This window comes from Haematobia irritans, chromosome 1 (assembly GCF_050003625.1).
Source record: "Haematobia irritans isolate KBUSLIRL chromosome 1, ASM5000362v1, whole genome shotgun sequence".
Lineage (NCBI taxonomy): Eukaryota > Metazoa > Arthropoda > Insecta > Diptera > Muscidae > Haematobia > Haematobia irritans.
This window is the reverse complement of record NC_134397.1, coordinates 100734960-100757774: the sequence shown is the minus strand read 5'-3', so window position 1 is coordinate 100757774 and position 22815 is coordinate 100734960. Positions and strand designations below refer to the sequence as shown.

At 34.8% G+C, this 22815-nt stretch overlaps 3 protein-coding genes across 6 annotated transcripts in view; 1 reads left to right on the top strand and 2 right to left on the bottom strand.

Moving 5' to 3' along the window:
• Cad96Ca (tyrosine kinase receptor Cad96Ca) overlaps positions 1–22815 on the top strand; it is a 295767-nt gene that overhangs the window by 23126 nt on the left and 249826 nt on the right. The gene's annotated exons all lie outside the window — the stretch shown is intronic.
• Positions 1–22815, bottom strand: part of LOC142221510 (uncharacterized) — a 549478-nt gene that overhangs the window by 285408 nt on the left and 241255 nt on the right. The window lies entirely within an intron of this gene.
• LOC142229448 (uncharacterized) lies at positions 17299–18168 on the bottom strand. The gene has a single exon (XM_075300010.1). The coding sequence runs from the start codon at positions 18166–18168 to the stop codon at positions 17299–17301; it is 870 nt and encodes a 289-aa protein (XP_075156125.1).

Sequence of the window (22815 nt, the reverse complement as noted above, 5' to 3'; positions counted from 1 at the left end):
TCTTTTTAAATTTTATTTTCCAATTTGCGCTTTTCACAAATACTTTTCTAATGAAGACTTTTGTGATTATGAAAGCTGAGCTCTAGCCCTTTCCAATGAGCCTAGTCTCTATACCGCACGCGGCTTAGTTTTTGCACAGTGGGCTCCGTTGTAAAAAATAGTTGAAAAAGCATTTTCAAATTTTCGCTTTTCACAAATACTTTTCTAATGAAGACTTTTGTGATTATGAAAGCTGAGCTCAAGCCCTTTCCAATGAGCCGAGTCTCTACACCGCACGCGGCTTAGTTTTGGCACAGTGGGCTCGGTTATAAAAATTTGTTGAAAAAGCATTTTCAAATTTCCGCTTTTCACAAATACTTTTCTAATGAAGACTTTTGTGATTATGAAAGCTGAGCTCATGCCCTTTCCAATGAGCCTAGTCTCTATATCGCACGCGGCTTAGTTTTGGCACAGTGGGCCCGATGTAAAAATTTGTTGAAAATTTTGTTTTCAAATTTTCGCTTTTCACAAATACTTTTCTAATGAAGACTTTTGTGATTATGAAAGCTGAGCTCAAGCCCTTTCCAATGAGCCTAGTCTCTATATCGCACGCGGCTTAGTTTTTAAATAATAAGCCAAATACCAAAAATCCAAATTCGAATTTGAAATCCCAAATTCGAATTTGAAAAATATTTTTGGTGCTGGTTTGTGTCTCGGCTAAGTTTTTGCTGCAAATTTCAAATTCGAATTTATCTTCACACACATTGGCAAACGGCATAACAATCTGATTTCGCCGCGTGCGGCCAAAAGAAAATAAGTCCACGAGAAATCAAGGTGACTGAGCACTGAAAATCTTGTGGAAAAGAACAAGTGACCTGAAGTCAATAAAACTAGAAAATGAGCACCCAAACATTTCAAATGGTGTACAACCTCAATATTACCCCCATTGTAAGAGAGATTTAGTCCAATATCAGGATGAGATGAAAAAATTAATGCCTTTGTCTTAGAACCATTGACGGAAATATTATTGAGACACATCCAACTGTATAAATTACTAGTTAAAAAATCAATCTTAGCTTGTAAGACATCTATATTCTTAACATCCCCCCGAAAAAGCAACTGAACATCGTCTGCGAACGAAAAAAGGGAACAAAACATATCAAGACTTGTAAATAAATCATTAACAAAAAGTATGCAAATCATTGGCCTAAGAATTGAGCCCTGAGGGACTCCACTCTTCACCGACAACGTATTTGATCTTTTCCCATTGATCTGGACATATTGCTTCCTACCTGTAATGTATGAAGTAAGAAGTTTGCAGGCACTAAAGCCGAAATATTGAAATTTCCCCTTATAGCGTCGGTTAGGCCGAGCAGTAACATCGCTGAGCTTCTATGACTTTTGAAGCCACATTGACAATCAGAAAGCAAATTGTTAAATTCCAAATAATCATTAAGTTGCTTTTTCAAAATATATTCGAATACCTTAGATAAAACAGGCATTAGCGCTATCGGCCTATACTCCTGACAATTCGGATTTGACTTTTTCTTAATCGGACACACTCTTCCCGTTTTCCACTCTCGAGGGAACTTAGAGGTCTGATAATGGTGTTGACCAAATGAAGGAAGTGGTCGTCGATATTGGGTATTACTATTTTGTAGAGTGGATTTAAGTGGAAATCCATCATTTCCAGAAGCATTCGACTTAACGGACGAAAAAGCACAGATGACATCGTTAATAGTAACGCAGTTGAATGAAAATCCCGCTTCACCAAGTGAAGAAGTTAAAAACGATCCAAATTCCCCCACGACACTTAATTGGTTACTTTCAAATTCCTCATTCAAATCATCAACACTACTACACTACATTAGCTGTGCGAGTTGGGGACATTTCTCCAATTATTCCGTTATCCCTAATTATGCTCCAAAATGACTTTGGGTGTCCACAGCGATCAAACATAGCGGCATGACAATTCCTCTTTAATCTTCTTTTGACATTTTTGGCACGATTTCTGGCCCTACAATAACTTGACCAATTCTCCTGATTTCTGTCACGAAGAAAGGCTTTGTAAGCTATATCAGCCAATGACTGATGGTAGCGTACAAGGGGAGTCTTAATCCCGTCATCACGACTGTTATTGTGTAATGAACACACTGTGTTATATCAAATTTGTGGAATAACTAATTCATTTTATTACTTTGGATAAAAATCTAAAGCTTCATAATAGAAAAATCGGAGTAGGACTACGGGAGCCTTTAACATGCTAGCCGGCAGTCGGTTGTAGGGGGGTTCTGCACTTTCCTATTAATCTACAGTTTAACATTGCAATAATAATATATGGACTCCCTTTTTATTTACGAACTCTAATTTGGACCAACATTACTACCATGACAAAACAAATGCCCCAATATATAGTAGTAATCAAAACTATGGGACAATCTAAAGAAAAGTACTGATACAAACTGGCTGTAAAGAAAAGCATCTCCTTGCTGGTAACGGAGAGCCACGCCTCAAAACCCACCCAACCTTGGTTCTAGTGGCGTAAAACATTTCTCTAGAACCCCATATACAAACGTTCAAAAGATACCTATTTCATCCTCATAATCGAAATCATTGGAAACTCAAAACTGTTCAATTAGAAATCCATAATATTCATATCAATAATTTATTTAACAAAAGATCCATATCTATATTTTTCCAGATTATAAATTTTAAATATAACACCGTTCAATATTGAATTTTATGCAACGAATACTATAACTAATATTTACGAATAATATATAAAAAAAATATAAATCGAAATGTAGTTATTGAATTTAGTGTAGGAATACTTTTGGGAGACTAGTGTAATGCATCAATGCCTTTCTTTCATTTGGTTATGCTATAGAAAGTATCTTTTCTTTAAAAGCATAGCAAAATCAAAACAAATAATTTTTATAAAACAAAATAGAAACCATGAAAGAGGGTGAGAGAGTGACAAATAAAAATGAATAAAAAAAATGCAACCAAAACACGTAATAATTATAAACTCAGAGAATCATGTTTCATTTCTTTTCATAACACGAGCGCATACTCAGCATTACTACTCTCCTATTACTCTCTTTCTTGGTGTCTGTCCACACCTCATCACTAACTTCTCTTAATTAAAATATTAATGTGTTGTTGTAAAATGACTTACCATTACATCGGTTGAAGTTCGAAGAGGCCTTTTCTACTCCATATGATGTCTGGTACAAAATGCTGATGGAATGTGAGGTATGATGATTATATTACGTGTTAATGATCATTTTGATCCCAACATAGGCAAAACTTAATTAGCGATTGATGGACTTTCTAAATAAAAAGTCTATCTTAATTCTACATATAATATGGTATATCAAACGATTCCAAAGTGGTTTATAAGCTTCGCGTGTACTAAGAATAAATTAAAATGATTTAATCGTCATTATGACAATTTTTTTAGGATTTTAACTAGCAACAACACTTGATCGGTTTAAATTATTGCATTTCTTTTAAATGTTTAGCAACTGTAGCATTTTCAAATTATTTTTTTCATATTTCACTAACTTTATGGAAATTTCGTTAGCCACGTGGGAGTTAATAAATCACTTTGGGCACAAAATTGGACAAATTAAAATCACCTTGGTTTAAGTAGGATACATTTAATAAAATTGTAACTTTTCTATTGATATTACGATTTTTTTATATTAATATTAATATTTTTTTTTTCAAAGAAAATTCTTCCATAAATTTTGGGTATTATGTTGACTTCGACTGACACGTTTCTATTCTACTTTAGACTGATCATAGCAAAAATGTTAGCTGATTCCAATTCGACAAACGGTACTTAAAAGAAACTAATTGATCTCATTTAAAGTGAGATTAATAAAAATGCATAATCTCATTACAGGTTTTGTGTTTCTTTGTGGATTGTTTTTGATGAACCCAGCAAACCCAAAGTAACGAAAATTTCGCTGCCGCTTTTATATTATGGCCAGAAACTATGTGATGACCAGGTTATTGTTTCAAGAAAATTATATAGATATATCCTGGCTCAAGGATATATTTTCTCGTATGATAATTTGGATATTCTATGTCATTTTCTCAACCAGTAGAGTAGAGGTTGTTCAAACAATTTTTTTATCAAAGAAATCCAGGTTAAACGTTCAAACGTATACTGGGAAATGTTGGCAATGATGAAGTGATGGCCGCAATTCAACGTTATGTTCCACGTGGTTTGTTGGGTTATCTCTGTAGGAATTTCAGTTTTTTTCAGTGGACGTGGGAGAGTATTGTTGTATATTCCCAGCATCCACGCTGTTCTCTTCCTGGGTTTTGGTGGATTTTTTCCTTTTTTTTTCCTTTTTTTGCAATCGAAATAATTTTGCAAAAATTATGGAAAAAATATTTTATTCGTTCACAGCACCTAGATGATATTCAGGATTGGATTGAACGATATGGACCAAGATTTTATGATCAGAAACCTTTACGGAAAAAGAGCTTTTAAGGAGGAAATTAAACTACGTAAAATATTTCAAATTTTACCTTGGTTTCTGAAATATCTAGGCTAAAGATAACAAAACGATTGAAATGAAGTTATTTTCTCACTTCGAACACTTGATATCACTATGACACTGCAAAAATTCTTGAAGGATTTTTTTGTAGTTAAAATGATTGAACTTCCTCGCTCGGCTGCCAAATTAAGAAGGAAGTCTTTTCTTTTCCTATGAGCGGTCTAGGCTCGGTTTCTTGACGTTGACAGAAGTATCCGCCAAAATCATTTGTCATGGTAAGAACATCATGACGAATATCGCATGCGATAAAAAAAAATTGTCATATTGTAAGATTTATTAGACAACTTTCCGTTGAAAATTTTCTATACTAAAAGAATGAAAATCTATAATGGGCAAAATAAATTTTCAAAAAAAAAGGCCATTACAAAACCGAATAATTTGGACGATATTCGTAAACAAATTAGTCGGAAAAAGGACTTTTTAAGGACGAATATCTTTTGCATGGTAAGTACCTATTGGTTTATTATCCATATCGGCCAAAACATAATAATGATTACCTAGCTTTTCCGGTATTTTTGCTTTAAGAAACATGGGTGCAAGTTTGGCGTTAAATGATTTCTCAGCGCTGCTCTGAGCAAAATTTTTTCGGAAAACCGTGTCTCCCACTTCGAATTTTGGTAACCGGGTTCGAAGATTATAAGTTTCTCTATTCTTTTCATACGCAGTCTTTATATGCCGTCTTATATCATGCCTCAGGGATTGTAAACCATCATCCCGAGAAATTCGAGCACAAGGTTCATCAAGCATATTAAGTTGTCGGAGCAAATTATATGAAGATGCATGTGTTATCATATCGAATCCGAAGATTGCGTGATATGGCGATACTTGAATGGATTGGTGAACACTATTTCTCAATGCACAACATATGGAGCTTAAATTTTGGTCCCAAAGCTTATGATCCTGTTTCAAAAACGCTCTAATACCAGCAATGAGCGATCTATTTACACGCTCAGAGGCGTTTGCTTGAGGGGAATAGAATGCGGTATATGTATGAATTATGCCGTATTTGGTCAAAAAGGCATTGAAATCATTTGCCCTAAACTGGCTGCCGTTATCGCTAACAACCACTTCGGGCACCCCAAACACATGAAAAATTTGCTTCTCCAAAAATTCTTGGATAATCGATGATGTGAATTTTTTTAAGGGACAAACCCAATGAAATTTGGACAGATGGTCCAAGACAATTAATAACCCAATGTATCCACTCCGACTTCTTGGATATGGTCCCAGGATATCTATATAAAGTCGCTGGAAGGGACGAATGGATGTGGTGGCCTTTCCCATTGGAGGCTTCATAACAAAATTCGGAGCCTTTGTTGACTTGCATGTCTCACAGTCTCTAATATAACGGCGTACATCCCGTACCATACCTGGCCAGAAAAAGTTCCTTCTAATCAGATCTAGGGTTTTCGCTATCCCACCATGACAAGCGATCACCGAATCATGAAACCTACTAATAACTTGTCTTCTTAACCCCGAAGGAATCCATAGTTTCCAGGCTTGACGTTCCTGTAACTCATCACCAGTATAATGATCTGTACGTATGTACACAAAATCGTCAACTACCTTCATATCCGGATATTTTCCTTCATCAGAACAAATTTTCTTCTTTAAATCGTCGTACTCATCACTGCGGAAATGATCGGAATTCAAGTCTATTTCAGGTTCGATGTTATCTAGAGTTGCAATTTCGGCCTCAGGAATACGCGATAGGGCATCCGGTACCACGTTATCCTTTCCCTTCCGGTGACTGACAGTAAATTTGTAGCCTTGAAGGTATAATGCCCACCTCGCCAGTCTTCCGGTCAGGTTTGGTTGACGCATAAGCCAAACAAGACTCGCGTGGTCGGTGACAATTTCGAAATCTTGCATTTCTAGATAGCATCGAAACTTTTTCACAGCTTCCAGAGCGGCTAAGCATTCACGCTCTGTGACGCTGTAATTTCTCTGTGCTGTGTTGAGTTTGCGACTCATAAAAGCTATTGGACGCTCGTGGTCTGCCTCGTCTAGTTGCACTAAGACGGCACCAATTCCAAAGTCGCTAGCGTCGCAATGCAAATAAAACTTTTTCTCAAAGTCTGGATTGATTAACACGGGTGCAGTGGTAAGAAGCTTTTTTATTCGCTCGAAAGCCAACTGCGCCTGTTCAGTCCATACAAATTTCTTTTTGTTCGATACCAACTCGGTTATTGGGAATACAACGTCGGAAAAATTAGCTATAAACCGGCGGTACCATCCCGCGAGCCCTAAAAATCCTCGCACTTGGCGAAGCGTTTTAGGTACAGGCCAGTTAGTTATAGCACTAATTTTTTCGTTATCTGTTGTAATGCCCCCATTTCCTATAATGTAACCTAAGTAGTTCACCCTGGTAACACAAAACTTACTTTTGCCAACATTTAAGGTGAGGTTAGCTTTTTTGAATTGAGAAGCTATACGCATAAGAATTTCCAGGTGTGTATCGAAGTCCTTACTAACAATGACTAAGTCATCTAAATATCCAAACACACAGTTTCGTAAATCTGGTGGGATTATTTGATCCATCAGCCTACACATTGTCTGGGGGGCGTTGCACAGCCCAAATGGCATAACCACGAACTGGTACAACGGCCTCCCAGGCACTGTGAAGGCTGTTAATGGCTTAGATGACTCATCAAGGGCAATCTGCCAATATGCATCCTTTAAGTCCAATTTTGTTATTAAATTGGCTTTAGGTAATCGCGAGAATATTCCTTCAATCGACGGTAAAGGATATGCATCCTTTACTGTGACAGAGTTCACCTTTCGGGCGTCTAAGCATAAGCGAATCTTATTGGGTTTCACTACCAGTCTCATGGGGGAACTCCAGGGGGACGAAGAGGGTTCGATCACCCCTAGAGCTAGCATCCGATCAACCTCTTTGAACATAAGTTGTTCTATAGCTGGTGAGACTGGGTAGTGTCGTTGCTTAATTGGCTTAGAATCGCTTACATCAATTTGATGTTTAATTAAGCTAGTCCGGCCCAAGCCCTGTTTTTCAAAGTCCGGAAAAAATGAAATTACAGTATTTAATTGAGAGCGCTGAGATGTGGTGAGAGGGTAAAACATCTCGTCACACACTTCGGTGCTAGAATGAATATCATTCGACTCATCTTTTAGATTTGTTAAGCCCGAAAGACAATCAATTGAACTTCCACCCAATATATCCACAGCCCCTATCATATTAGGAAATATTTTAAAAATTCTACAAAAATCTACTCCTAAAATGACCCGTTGGGATATAGAAGGTATAACATACAGTTTCATTCGTCTCGTCTGGTCCTTGAACGTCACATCGATATCCAACCATCCTGTTATAACAAGAGGTGTACCATCGGCTGTTTTAGCATAAGTCTTGCATTTCGTGTAACTTTCGCAATGGTGATAATTTCCAGTAGCCAGATCAGCGCCAAGACAACTAATATTGGCTCCTGTATCTATCAAACCATATTCCTTTTTGTCAAAAAAGGATACATTGGCGTAATAACGCATGTCCTTTGGATTTGTCACAATTGTAGAGATATGAATTCCCTGTGAGATTTTACGTCTTTTGTAAAATAATCGTAATCGTATTGTAGAACGTTTGGGTTTTCTCTTATCCGATTGACAAAGAGATGACACATTAAAAATATCATTCCGTCGTGCAATATAATTTTCCATTCGTTTATGATAGGGTTGTGTTGGAAATAATATTTTAGAATTCGTAAAATTATTAATATGATCTTTCTCCTCTGTTCTTTTTAAAATAGAGACATTTTCCACAGGACTTAAATTGTCCTGCGGAGGTGAATTTGAGTTTTGAGAAAGTTTATCGTCGGAACTAGACTCTATTGGTGTTCCTTGGGCGGAACAGTGGATTGATAGTTTTTTGAAATCGACTTTTTCTTATTTTGACAGCTTGTACAGTTGGGTTTATACACTTGCTTTGTACCACAGCCGTAGCAAAATATTTGCCGACTCTTAAGGCAATCCTGCCAATGGTGTCCATCACCATCACAGTTCCAACATTTCGAGCTAGGACCTCCTTGTAAAGCATCAATAGATACATTCTGATCTGAATAGTCAAAATCATTTAAAAGTTCGGTGTCCAACTCCGCAATCTGTCTACGCACTGGAGGGGGATTAAGATTTCGAACAGCAAGACTACGTCGTACGTGTTCGTCACTTAAAAAATTCTCTCGTTTATGAACAAGTTGACGTAACTGAGAAAGAGATTTTATTGACACATACAGTAAATCCTGCCGTATCTCAGCACGGAGATTTCGGGTCAATGTTTCCACAGCCTCTGCCTCGCTCATGGGTGTATCTAGCCGATCAATAATTGCCGAAATGGCATCAAAGAAAACATCAAAAGATTCTCCGGGTTTTTGTTTTCTGTTGCGAATTTCTTCGCGAAGATCAGATGCTGTTTTGTATTCACCATATTGTGAGCGAACAGCCTGACAAAATTCATTCCATTGAATTATGTCCACCTGTTTCCTATATCGCCATAACCATTCTCTGGCCCTACCCGATAACAACAATTGTAAATTTCTACAAATTAAAGAAAAGTCCCCGTCAAAATGATCCAATGTCAAAATTCGTACTCTGTATAAAAATTCATCTACGGTTAAACCATTTGGTGAACCGTCGAATCTAAGGTTCCATCCTTGAATAATCGATGAAATTTTATCTATGGTAAATGGGATTCGAAGCGAAGAAGGCGTGTTCATATTACCACTACCATTTAAATCATGAGACTGTCCAGGAGAATTCGAGTTATGAACCCTAGTGTTATATTGAGCTCCCTGACTCAATTGACTTGTCCCAATTGCACTTTCAGACATTCTATTCGTTTGCACATTAAGATGCGCATTTCGCTCCCTAGCACCCGAAACATTAAGAGTACTTAGCATTCGAGAAATACTTTGTTCAATCATCCTACCAATGTAGTTATAATCCACATTCGAAGACACATTTTGCTGAGCGGTTTCGTTACCCCGTTGTGTTGAAGTCCTTTCATCTGTAGAAGGATCTTCTAAAATCGGAGCAGACGAAGCTTCCCGTGAATTGTCGAGACTTTCTCGTGCCTCTGGAAAAGCAGCACGAATGGAACTTCTCGTATAGTACGTTTTACCTCCACGACCTCTCCCCTTGGGTGGAGGTTTCAAGCCAACAGTCGGATTTTTTATCCCTATGGCTAAAGGACTATCTACCATTGGAGGATTAACAGCTGAAAATGTATTCGTCCGCAATTCAGACATTTGGCAAGGTCTCTTGCAAATAGGACACTCATTGGTGTCCGATAGAACCGACTCAATACATACTTTATGGAACGTATGCAAACATCCTTGAATAAGGACACAATTCTGGTCTCCTAACATACTCTCTGAACAAATGGAACAAATATTCACTGGATCCGATCCAGCCATGGATGAACGTGGTGGAGTTCTCTCAACAGACATGATAAAATATCGTTTAATAAATTCGAAATAATTGATATTCCAAAGCAAATAACTACAATAAATATTGGTTTTCCAAATCTACGAAATTTTCCCAAAGGTAAAAAAAAAAACATCAAAAATTAAAACAGTGGAATGGTGTCAACACTCTTTTAACTCCAAAGAATTAGGTTTTATATAAAATTTATATCGATTTGAGTTTCCATGATAACGATTCGAGTAAGAAATAGGTATTATTAGCCAGCTACTCAATAAGGAAAGCAAAACCATTCTATGGACCCTGTTCTTCAGGAATAAATAAATTTAAATTTGCCAAACGGGCTAATCTTTCATTTGACACTAGATTCACTAAAAGACTCGGACAACGAATTGCAGTCAGCTAAATCGTTGTAATCCTGATGACTATTAGCAGCCTATAACTAAGTCAAATCCAAAATAAATTTAATCACATTCAAACAGGCAAAATATAAGCAAAATTTTGAGATTTAATCCAGAAACTATTTGACAACAAATTTAGTTATTTTATGGTTAGTAAACTCGAACACAAATACCTCAAGTTACTAAATTCCTATAAAAGCTAAACTCTATTCGAACAGTTTCCAAATTCCGTCCCTTTACTTAACCTATATTTTGAATAATGAAATCTAACAAATATTTAAAGAAAATTCAGAGCAGAAGAGGATATAAAATCTCTTCGGCCCCACGTTGGGCGCCAATTATTGTAATGAACACACTGTGTTATATCAAATTTGTGGAATAACTAATTCATTTTATTACTTTGGATAAAAATCTAAAGCTTCATAATAGAAAAATCGGAGTAGGACTACGGGAGCCTTTAACATGCTAGCCGGCAGTCGGTTGTAGGGGGGTTCTGTCCTTTCCTATTAATCTACAGTTTAACATTGCAATAATAATATATGGACTCCCTTTTTATTTACGAACTCTAATTTGGACCAACATTACTACCATGACAAAACAAATGCCCCAATATATAGTAGTAATCAAAACTATGGGACAATCTAAAGAAAAGTACTGATACAAACTGGCTGTAAAGAAAAGCATCTCCTTGCTGGTAACGGAGAGCCACGCCTCAAAACCCACCCAACCTTGGTTCTAGTGGCGTAAAACATTTCTCTAGAACCCCATATACAAACGTTCAAAAGATACCTATTTCATCCTCATAATCGAAATCATTGGAAACTCAAAACTGTTCAATTAGAAATCCATAATATTCATATCAATAATTTATTTAACAAAAGATCCATATCTATATTTTTCCAGATTATAAATTTTAAATATAACACCGTTCAATATTGAATTTTATGCAACGAATACTATAACTAATATTTACGAATAATATATAAAAAAAATATAAATCGAAATGTAGTTATTGAATTTAGTGTAGGAATACTTTTGGGAGACTAGTGTAATGCATCAATGCCTTTCTTTCATTTGGTTATGCTATAGAAAGTATCTTTTCTTTAAAAGCATAGCAAAATCAAAACAAATAATTTTTATAAAACAAAATAGAAACCATGAAAGAGGGTGAGAGAGTGACAAATAAAAATGAATAAAAAAAATGCAACCAAAACACGTAATAATTATAAACTCAGAGAATCATGTTTCATTTCTTTTCATAACACGAGCGCATACTCAGCATTACTACTCTCCTATTACTCTCTTTCTTGGTGTCTGTCCACACCTCATCACTAACTTCTCTTAATTAAAATATTAATGTGTTGTTGTAAAATGACTTACCATTACATCGGTTGAAGTTCGAAGAGGCCTTTTCTACTCCATATGATGTCTGGTACAAAATGCTGATGGAATGTGAGGTATGATGATTATATTACGTGTTAATGATCATTTTGATCCCAACATAGGCAAAACTTAATTAGCGATTGATGGACTTTCTAAATAAAAAGTCTATCTTAATTCTACATATAATATGGTATATCAAACGATTCCAAAGTGGTTTATAAGCTTCGCGTGTACTAAGAATAAATTAAAATGATTTAATCGTCATTATGACAATTTTTTTAGGATTTTAACTAGCAACAACACTTGATCGGTTTAAATTATTGCATTTCTTTTAAATGTTTAGCAACTGTAGCATTTTCAAATTATTTTTTTCATATTTCACTAACTTTATGGAAATTTCGTTAGCCACGTGGGAGTTAATAAATCACTTTGGGCACAAAATTGGACAAATTAAAATCACCTTGGTTTAAGTAGGATACATTTAATAAAATTGTAACTTTTCTATTGATATTACGATTTTTTTATATTAATATTAATATTTTTTTTTTTCAAAGAAAATTCTTCCATAAATTTTGGGTATTATGTTGACTTCGACTGACACGTTTCTATTCTACTTTAGACTGATCATAGCAAAAATGTTAGCTGATTCCAATTCGACAAACGGTACTTAAAAGAAACTAATTGATCTCATTTAAAGTGAGATTAATAAAAACGCATAATCTCATTACAGGTTTTGTGTTTCTTTGTGGATTGTTTTTGATGAACCCAGCAAACCCAAAGTAACGAAAATTTCGCTGCCGCTTTTATATTATGGCCAGAAACTATGTGATGGCCAGGTTATTGTTTCAAGAAAATTATATAGATATATCCTGGCTCAAGGATATATTTTCTCGTATGATAATTTGGATATTCTATGGCATTTTCTCAACCAGTAGAGTAGAGGTTGTTCAAACAATTTTTTTATCAAAGAAATCCAGGTTAAACGTTCAAACGTATACTGGGAAATGTTGGCAATGATGAAGTGATGGCCGCAATTCAACGTTATGTTCCACGTGGTTTGTTGGGTTATCTCTGTAGGAATTTCAGTTTTTTTCAGTGGACGTGGGAGAGTATTGTTGTATATTCCCAGCATCCACGCTGTTCTCTTCCTGGGTTTTGGTGGATTTTTTCCTTTTTTTTTTCCTTTTTTTGCAATCGAAATAATTTTGCAAAAATTATGGAAAAAATATTTTATTCGTTCACAGCACCTAGATGATATTCAGGATTGGATTGAACGATATGGACCAAGATTTTATGATCAGAAACCTTTACGGAAAAAGAGCTTTTAAGGAGGAAATTAAACTACGTAAAATATTTCAAATTTTACCTTGGTTTCTGAAATATCTAGGCTAAAGATAACAAAACGATTGAAATGAAGTTATTTTCTCACTTCGAACACTTGATATCACTATGACACTGCAAAAATTCTTGAAGGATTTTTTTGTAGTTAAAATGATTGAACTTCCTCGCTCGGCTGCCAAATTAAGAAGGAAGTCTTTTCTTTTCCTATGAGCGGTCTAGGCTCGGTTTCTTGACGTTGACAGAAGTATCCGCCAAAATCATTTGTCATGGTAAGAACATCATGACGAATATCGCATGCGATAAAAAAAAATTGTCATATTGTAAGATTTATTAGACAACTTTCCGTTGAAAATTTTCTATACTAAAAGAATGAAAATCTATAATGGGCAAAATAAATTTTCAAAAAAAAAGGCCATTACAATTGGAAAACGTTACTCTTCTTTTAGGAAAAGCAGTATGGATTGTATCAATCCCATACATGAGCATGTGTGTGAAGATAAATTCGAATTTGAAATTTGCAGCAAAAACTTCGCCGAGACACAAAACACAACCAAAAATATTTGTAAATTTGCCTTTCAACCTACGCGTTATAGATTGAAAGGGCTTATGGGGGTTTTATATTGTAATGCCTTATTTCACACGTTGATGAACATAAGGGCTTTTGAGTTTGGTTTCGTTTGGTTATCGCGCACGTCGTATAGCGCGAAGCCTAAACCTTTCTTAAAGAAAGTACGTTCGTTTAATTTTCATTTCTAAGAATTTATTGGTCTTCGTGACCTATTCGTTTAACATTCCAACCGTAACTAAACTCTAATAGAGAAAATTCAAAGTTCATTTACAAATTCCGGTAACACGGTAAAACTTAACGAAAACAATAGAAAAACAAGTAGGGAAAGTCTAAAGTCGGGCGGCCGACTATATTATACCCTGCACCACTTTGTAGATCTAAATATTCCATACCATATCACATCCGTCAAATGTGTTCGGGGCTATATATAAAGGTTTGTCCCAAATACATACATTTAAATATCACTCGATTTGGACAGAATTTGATAGACTTCTACAAAATCTATAGACTCAAAATTTAAGTTGGCTAATGCACTAGGGTGGAACACAATTTTAGTAAAAAATATGGGAACCATTTAAATCTGAAGCAATTTTAAGGAAACTTCGCAAAAGTTTATTTATGATTTATCGCTCGATATATATGTATTAGAAGTTTAGGAAAATTAGAGTTATTTTTACAACTTTTCGACTAAGAGTTGCGATTTTACAAGGAAAATGTTGGTCGAAATCAGAAAAACATATATATGGGAGCTAAATCTAAATCTGAACCGATGTCAACCAAATTTGCATAGCTACAATGCTAATTCTACTCCCTGTGCAAAATTTCAACTAAATCGGAGTTAAAAATTGGCCTCTGTGGTCATATGAGTGTAAATCGGGCGACAGCTATATATGGGAGATATATCTAAATCTGAACCGATTTCAACCAAATTTGGCACGTATAGCTACAATGCTAATTCTACTCCCTGTGCAAAAAATTGGCCTCTGTGGGCAAATGAGTGTAAATCGGGCGAAAGCTATATATGGGAGCTATATCTAAATCTGAACCGATTTAGCTGATATTTTGCAAGTTTTTGGAGACTCATAAAATATTCTGATGTACGGAATTTGAGGAAGATCGGTTGATATACACGCCAATTATGACCAGATCGGTGCAAAATATATATGGCAGCTATATCTAAATCTGAACCGATTTTCAAAATCAATAGGGATCGTCTTTGAGCCGAAACAGGACCCTATACCAAATTTTAGGACAATCGGACTAAAACTGCAAGCTGTACTTTGCACACAAAAATACATCAACAGATAGACAGACAGACGGACAGACGGACAGACAGACAGACGGACATCGCTAAATCGACTCAGAATTTAATTCTCGATCGGTATACTAAACGATGGGTCTCAGAATTTTCCTTCTTGGCGTTACATACAAATGCACAAACTTATTATACCCTGTACCACAGTAGTGATGAAGGGTATAATAATAAATAAAAGTAGAAAATGAAATTCGATAAACTTAAATAAAGAAAACATGACAAACATTCTCTTAGAGAACAAAATATTCAAAACTTAAGAGAATAAGGAATTATTAAATAAAAGAAAGATGAAATTAATGTAAAATCAATAAAAAGTGTACTTTCACAATTCGCCGTTCGGTGGTGACTGTAAAATCATATGACCGAATATTATTATTGTTTGATATCCACTTTGCTCTCTGTTGATGTTCGATAATGTATTTAGATTTCCACCGATGCGCGAAGATTCGGTGGAGAGATTTTAGTCGTTCCCAGCAATTCAGTAACGATAACGAGTTTTCTGGAACGTCGTGAGATATTTCAGGTGTGGCGATGATTGGTGCTCCGCGCAGGAGATGAACTTTATCGCCGATAAATGGATGAACGGGGAGGTGTCTGTTTTGATTATATACTCTTCGTTTAACTCGTAGATTCCCATTTTTCTTGGAAATGTAGTGTGTTGTGATAGAAGAATGAGACGATGTTCTACAAATAACATTTCTTCTTGACGTAGAAAATTGTTATTGGTGACTATTTTTCTTTTCCAGGCGTTATAGAATCGGAACATATAGCAGAAGACTCGTAGACAGCGATTGAGTGACGAAAATCTTAAAATCACATCTTCTCCGTCGTTTGTGGTGCGAAAGGTAGGAACCCACAAATCTGTTGGCACGAATGTGAGTGGCTCCGGCCACTTTTCATGGGGTTGTGTTTCGATTGTTTTCATGTCGCTGTCTTCGTCTAGAAGATCTTCCCGGGGCCAGCTTTGTAAACGAGCTTTTCTTTTGAAATTAATCTTTTTAAGAGGAACTCCCGGGGATGAAAGAACTTTTATTTTATTTTTATTTTTATTTATTTTATTTATGCGAATTTCCTATACAACAAGATATAAATCTTATAATTATAGCATAGGAATATATATTGATTAAGTTATATGGTTCAGCAAAATTAGGTATATAATATGTAAAACTAATACAATTTATATAATCACAAACAAATTAAACGTAACAGTAAAATTCTAAGTATTTAAAAAGTAGTTATATATTTTTGTTTTGAATTGATAGGTGTTGCTGATGGTTTGTAGTGTTGATGGTAGGGCATTCCAGAGACGCACAGCGTGAATAAAGAACTGCCACTCTGATGTTAAACTTTGGTGTCGAAAAGGTACCAGCTTCTTCCCTCTGTTTGACCTACAGAAAATCAATCTTTCGTATAGGTAATCTGGTTCATTGTGATGTATAATCTTGTGCAAACAACACAAGGCTTTACTTTTTAAAAGAGTTTCAAAGGATACACCATATATTTTAGTTTTGAAAGTAGATATGTGATCATATTTCCTCAAGCCATAGACATACCTTGTTATGTTATTAAATAGAAGATTGAGTTTTTGCTTGCTGTTTGCGTCAGTGTTTGAAAAAAGCTCGCATCCATACAGTATGGTAGGCATTATATAAGACTTCACAATCAAGGTTCGAGTTTTTTGTGGTGTATAATATTGTGTATTCCAAAGAACGCGCAGTTTGTTGTAAGCTGATCCAATTATATTTCCAATATGAGTGGACCATGTAAGTGACGAATTGAAACATATACCGAGGTTTTTGGCATTTTCAACAATTTCGATTCTTTCGTTGTTTAGAATTATGTCAACATTCAAACTGATTTTCAGTGATTTTTTCTTTATTAAAATGCACTTTGACTTCGATGGATTTAAGCTTAAGCCATTTGCGCATGCCCATTTATGGACTCTTTGCAAATCCAAATTTATGTTTCTAACAGTTTCCTGTAACTTGTTTATATCGCCTGCTAAGTACATTTGAGCATCATCGGCATACAGATGTATTTTGCAAAATTGTAATTGATTTGGCAAATCATTTGCATACAAGGTGAATAGAAGGGGTCCCAGTATGGACCCTTGAGGTACACCCCGAGTAACTAAAAGTTACGAGTTGATTTTGTTTGACTTTGGCTTCCGCCAAAGTGAGCGGCTGATAATACGTCGCTCTTGAATACGAATTGATAGTGGCGCCAGTTTTGTAGGACTTTTACTTTTTGTTGCAAAATTGTCCCAGTTTAAAGAATGTCCACTGGAAATCCTTTGCGACTCGTTTAACACCACACGGACTTTTGTGGACTTGCTTTCTGGGCGAACAATGCGTTATGAGGAAGAAAATAGTTCGGTTCATTGTCGCCGATTTCTTCATTCGATTGTAGTAATGCCATGTGGGCTAACTTCTCATATTCGCGAAGAACTTTATCATATTTGTGCTTTAGTTGTTGCGTTTTACTTAACTTCTTTTCCATTCGAACGTATTGAGCGAATGTCATGTGTCCCAGGAATATTTCATGCGGGTACTCCTGTTTGAAGGGTAGTCGGACTATATATCGACCGTCATTTTGTCGATAAGTCGTTGATTTATAAAAATTCTCACACCATGTGTCAGTGTCGGATTCGGCTTGAGGTTTCTCTACTTCCTCTAACTCCCAAAACTTTTTTAGCTGCTCGTGTAGAGCTAAGGCCTCGGATGCAGACACTATCGTTGAAAATTCGTTAACTTTTGCAGAATCTGCTGGACCTGAAAGATACCAGCTAAATTGAGACTCTTGGGCCTCCAATCCACCACCAATCTGAAGTAATGTTCCCGTTTTATTGATGAACGGAAGGTAGTCGCTACCGATGATCATATCGATTGGGGCTGGCATATGGAACAATGGGTCTGCGAGGTTCAAACCCTTTACTTCATTGAGAAGTGTCGTCTTAATTGGCCGCGAAGGCAACAAATGAGCCAAACTTGATACGACCAATGCTTTAATTATGATTTTGAAATCGGATTTCGGAGCCTTTACAGTTAGAATACATTTCCCCTTGCAACTGCTTACGACCGTGCCACCCAATCCTGTAATCTGAGCGTTATGGGTATCCATCGGGATGGCCAACCTCTGTTGAATGCGTTTGGAAACTTCTCTCTGACCCTGCATCTAGAAGTGCCCTAACTGTAAAAAGTTCTCCGCAATGTTCCAAAAATATTCCCGCTGTTCATAAATACTTGTACTTTCATTTTGCGAAAAGAGTGTATTAACTTCTTCCACCGGCTCGGTGGTATTCAAAAATGTATTTTCATGTGCCTGTTTTGAAGTTGATGGCCCATCCTGCGTAGGATTTCGAGACTCAATCTCTTGAAATTCATCTTGTGTTTTATCACGTTTCGAATCAATGTGTAACATTGTATGGTGTTTTCGCTTGCATTTTGCGCACCGTCTCTTTCTGGTGCAGTCTGATTTGAAATGGTTAGGTGAAAGACAATTTAGACAATATTTGTTTTCCATTGCGAATTTTGTACGGTCAGCGGGTGACAAAGCTTTAAACTGTTTACAAGACATAAGCCAATGATTCTGATTGAACTTCTTGCACGTTGTTTTTAAATATTGATTCGTCGCGGAGATATGAAGCGATTGGGATTTTGAATTTTGATTTTCTTTCGTATTCGGTTTTCGAAAATCATGTACTGTCTCTGGTTTCTCAATTCGATTTGATAGGAATGAGTCCATTTGTTGCCACGAAGGCAATTGATTGTGGTTTGACAACGAATCTTCCCAGGCTCGTAACATGTCGTCGGGAATTTTCGAAGAAACAATATTTATGAGGATAGGATCCCAATTATCGACGGCTATTTCATAAGACTTGAAAATCGCCAGACTATCGTTAATCGCGCTTTGTACTTGTCGAATTGGCTTTGGTGACTCGTTTGTAACAGACTGAATCGAAAAAAAACTTTTTCATCTGTTGATTCACCAATATACGTTTATTTTCGTAGTGATTTTTCAATGCCTCCCACGCTAAACTAAACTTTGCCTCGGTTAATTCAAATTTCTTTACAATGTCATTCGCTTCTCCTAGAGTTTTACCGCGAATGTGGATATCTAAATACTGGCCATTTAGAGTATCCCCCCTCGAAAGGTGGAGTATCGCAGGGCGGCAATTTGAGAGAAGGCGGAACATTATCGACACTATTTTCTTGTTGACTATTTGTTTTAGAGCAAATAGCTATCATTATGCTTTCTTTGCATTTTTGATATTTAGCACAAGCTTCTTCAAATTTTTGGCAATTAACGTAATTATAATCATGTTCCTCTTCGTCATCATCTAATATTAATGCCTCATAACTCGCAACTAGATGTGGCCACCTTCTTTCCAACTCCAAATCTTTAATTTCTAGCAACTGAACCGACAGTGCACCGAAAAAAAAGTTTACTATTGTTTACGAAAAATGAACTAACCCATAGTAAGAATGACCATGATTTGGCGCCAAAGATTTTTTTCATCTAGATAAGTTAATGATTTTCTTATAAATAAGTTTATGTATTGCATCGTATTTTAGTTCATTCTTACTACGCTGAGGGAAGAATGTACTTACACTCATTCAAAATATTACTGCTATCCGGAAAAATGAACAAGTTTTTGGGAATCCTATATTTAGAAATTGGTTTCAAATAAACTATTTATCAGTATAATTTTCAAAGAAGTAAATAAATTGAGGAATTAAAGGTACAACAAGCCTGTATACAACTAAGAAATTTTTCGTACAATATAAGACAATTTTTCATAACTACCAGTATTTTATTTCAAAAAATTATTATTATATTACATAAAACTATGGCTTATGATATACAATAAAATAAATGTTTTTATTTGTACGCTGTATGTTGTTACTTTTCGGTAGTTAGTAATTGCTTCTTCAAAAGAGTAATATTCTATGTTAGTAGAATGAAACTAATTAATATCAATTTCCATTTTCTATCCATATGAAAGATATATGCCATAAGTTGCTATTTTCATTTCATTTTTGTCCAATTTCACCGATTTCGCTAGTTTTTGTTGTGTGGATTTGCGTCATAAGCCTCTGAAGTTAAAAAGGTATATGAAATATAAAAATATTATCAAATTCTATGGTATTTTGATCTTTAGAGAATTGATCTAGAGAATTTTCTTAGAGCCAAGAGGGATATCAGTTTAGTTAGCATTAAACAGTAAGAAGATTCCAAAAAATACCATTAGATTTGCTGTCATCCTGCAAATGAAAATTATTTTTAATAAATAGAAATTTTGGCTTTATTACAAATGGACGAAAAACTTACCACATTGAAAAAAATCATCCAATTACTACATTAGTGGAATCATATCCATGCACAAATGGGACATTTTTGAAATCCTTCTCAGAATATAAATGAAATAAAAATATTATAAAATTAGATATAATTTCCACTTGTCAATATAGCATTTAGTATTTATGGTGGATATTAAGTTCGAGTTTAGTGGCTAAAATCCCAATTTTTCATGATTAGTTTTCTTTAGAAATACATGGGAACAAAATTGAACCGTTTTTGCGTTCATTTAAAATTTATATCAAATTTTTAGTAATTTGAGGTTGCTGAATCCAAATTTACACTTGTTTTTTTAAGAGCTCGACTTTTTGAGATATACGGTTATGTTCAAAATTAAGGCACTTCCGCTATATATATTGGAATAACTTGAAAACAATTCATCATATTAAATTAAAAAACAGTGTTCTACATAAGCTTAAAAACGATTTTCTGTTCTTAATCGTGTAATCCATTTAAAGAATATAAACTTTATAAAAAACTTGTTTCGATAATTTTCATCATATTAAATTAAAAAACAGTGTTCTACATAAGCTTAAAAACGATTTTCTGTTCTTAATCGTGTAATCCATTTAAAGAATATAAACTTTATAAAAAACTTGTTTCGAGCTATTCTCCATCAAGTTATATTTAAATTTGCATCGAAGGCGTATAATTTTATACTTTTCTTACTGATTTATTTCTGATTTTAGCACCTAAACTCGAACTTAGTACACACCTTAAGGACTCGCTATAACATAAAAATATAGACTCAAAAAATTGTACTGTGATCCAGATGTAGAGTAAATATAGATCATTTTATTACCACTCATTATGAATATTTTTATGTAAACCAATTTAAAACCGCACTAATTTTAAATTATTAATAGAAATATACAGTTTCTTAATATGTGATTTATTTTAGAGTTATTTATTTTTTATCAATATAAAGTGTTTTTGTTTTCTCTAACATCACACCATTCACTTATCAGTTTCTAAAATGTTACGAAATAAATGTATTTTTATTAATAAACACAAATACCGCACGCAAGCGCACCACGTGTGCGCTTCATAAATGCATCAACAGAACTGAATGCACCAATAAAACTCAAAGACACAAATAGTCATAAAGGACACATATGTAAAGAAAAACAACTCCACACACACATGATCCCTTTCTGATCTCGCTATTGCAACAAAACAACTATCACCACAAAAGATACCAACAACACACATTCCATAACATCATCGCAATAACAAACACAAACAAAAAAAAGATGATGCAATAATTTCATAATTTCTTCTCACTTCAATTTCCAGTATCACGTTTATTGATTAGTTGGTATTCTATCTATAGGATAAGGTAAAATATATTCAAAATTTACGAGGAATCCATAAAAAATTATATACACCCGTCAAGGATTAAATTAACTACTTTTTATTCTACTTTATCTAAAATTTTCAATGTGAGGAAATATACTCCAACTTATAGTAAAAACCGAAATAAGCTGTAGGAAGCCGCCATACGAATCGGTACTGTGGTTAAGTTAATTTTTACTACAAAAATTTTTTTCCATACAAAAATTTTTCTTAGTAAATTGTCCACATTTCGTAGTAAGATTTTTATATTGCCTATGTCTTTTTATAATACAATCAACGATGCATTAACTATTGTATTGGAAATTTATTTAAGGAAAAATCCGTCCCATTTCGTAGTTAGTGAACTAAAAAACATTTACTGAATTTTTATAAGTTTTCCTTTAGCTAAGTTAATTTTCGCAGTGGTTACGAAAAATGAACTATATTACAGTAAATTTTTTGAACTATGTGGAAGTTAAACTGGTCCTAAAATTAACAAGACACCTTTTTTTCTGTGTGTCTCTGCCTTTTGATTTTCAAGTTCTTGGCAGAATGTCACGATCTGATTATGATTAAAAAGAAATCTTCGACGCGTAGCCGTCGCTCTGTATGATTATTTACAGCTACTTTATATTATTTACAGCTACTCTATACGTTGTTGGGTCGCGAAGAATTAATTTTGGTTTGTAACTTCTCGAAGATTTGTCCGCTTACGAGAACGATATATCAAAAAATTCTATCGCAAAAACTGTATTTTGGATGAAAATTGCCAGTGAATAATATTGACTGTAAATATATTTGAATATAAATATATTTTTACCGCAAAACTACAAAATATTTATAAATCTTTTGAATGACGGTTTCCTTAAATCCTTCCGACTAATATCTCCACCGAATCTATTATGTTTCACACAAAAAACAGTCGGAAAACAGAGAAATTGTAATTTCGTAGACTTGTATGTAATTTTGTTGAATCCCTTGCGGATGATCTGGAAAAAAATTATGTGGAAACTCTATATTTTATTGTTCGTACGTAGTGCTTTTTACTTTTTCTGGTTACGGTGACTCAATCGTGATAATTAGTTAAGTTGAAACAAAGTTGTGTGATATGACAAACTTTTCAAATGG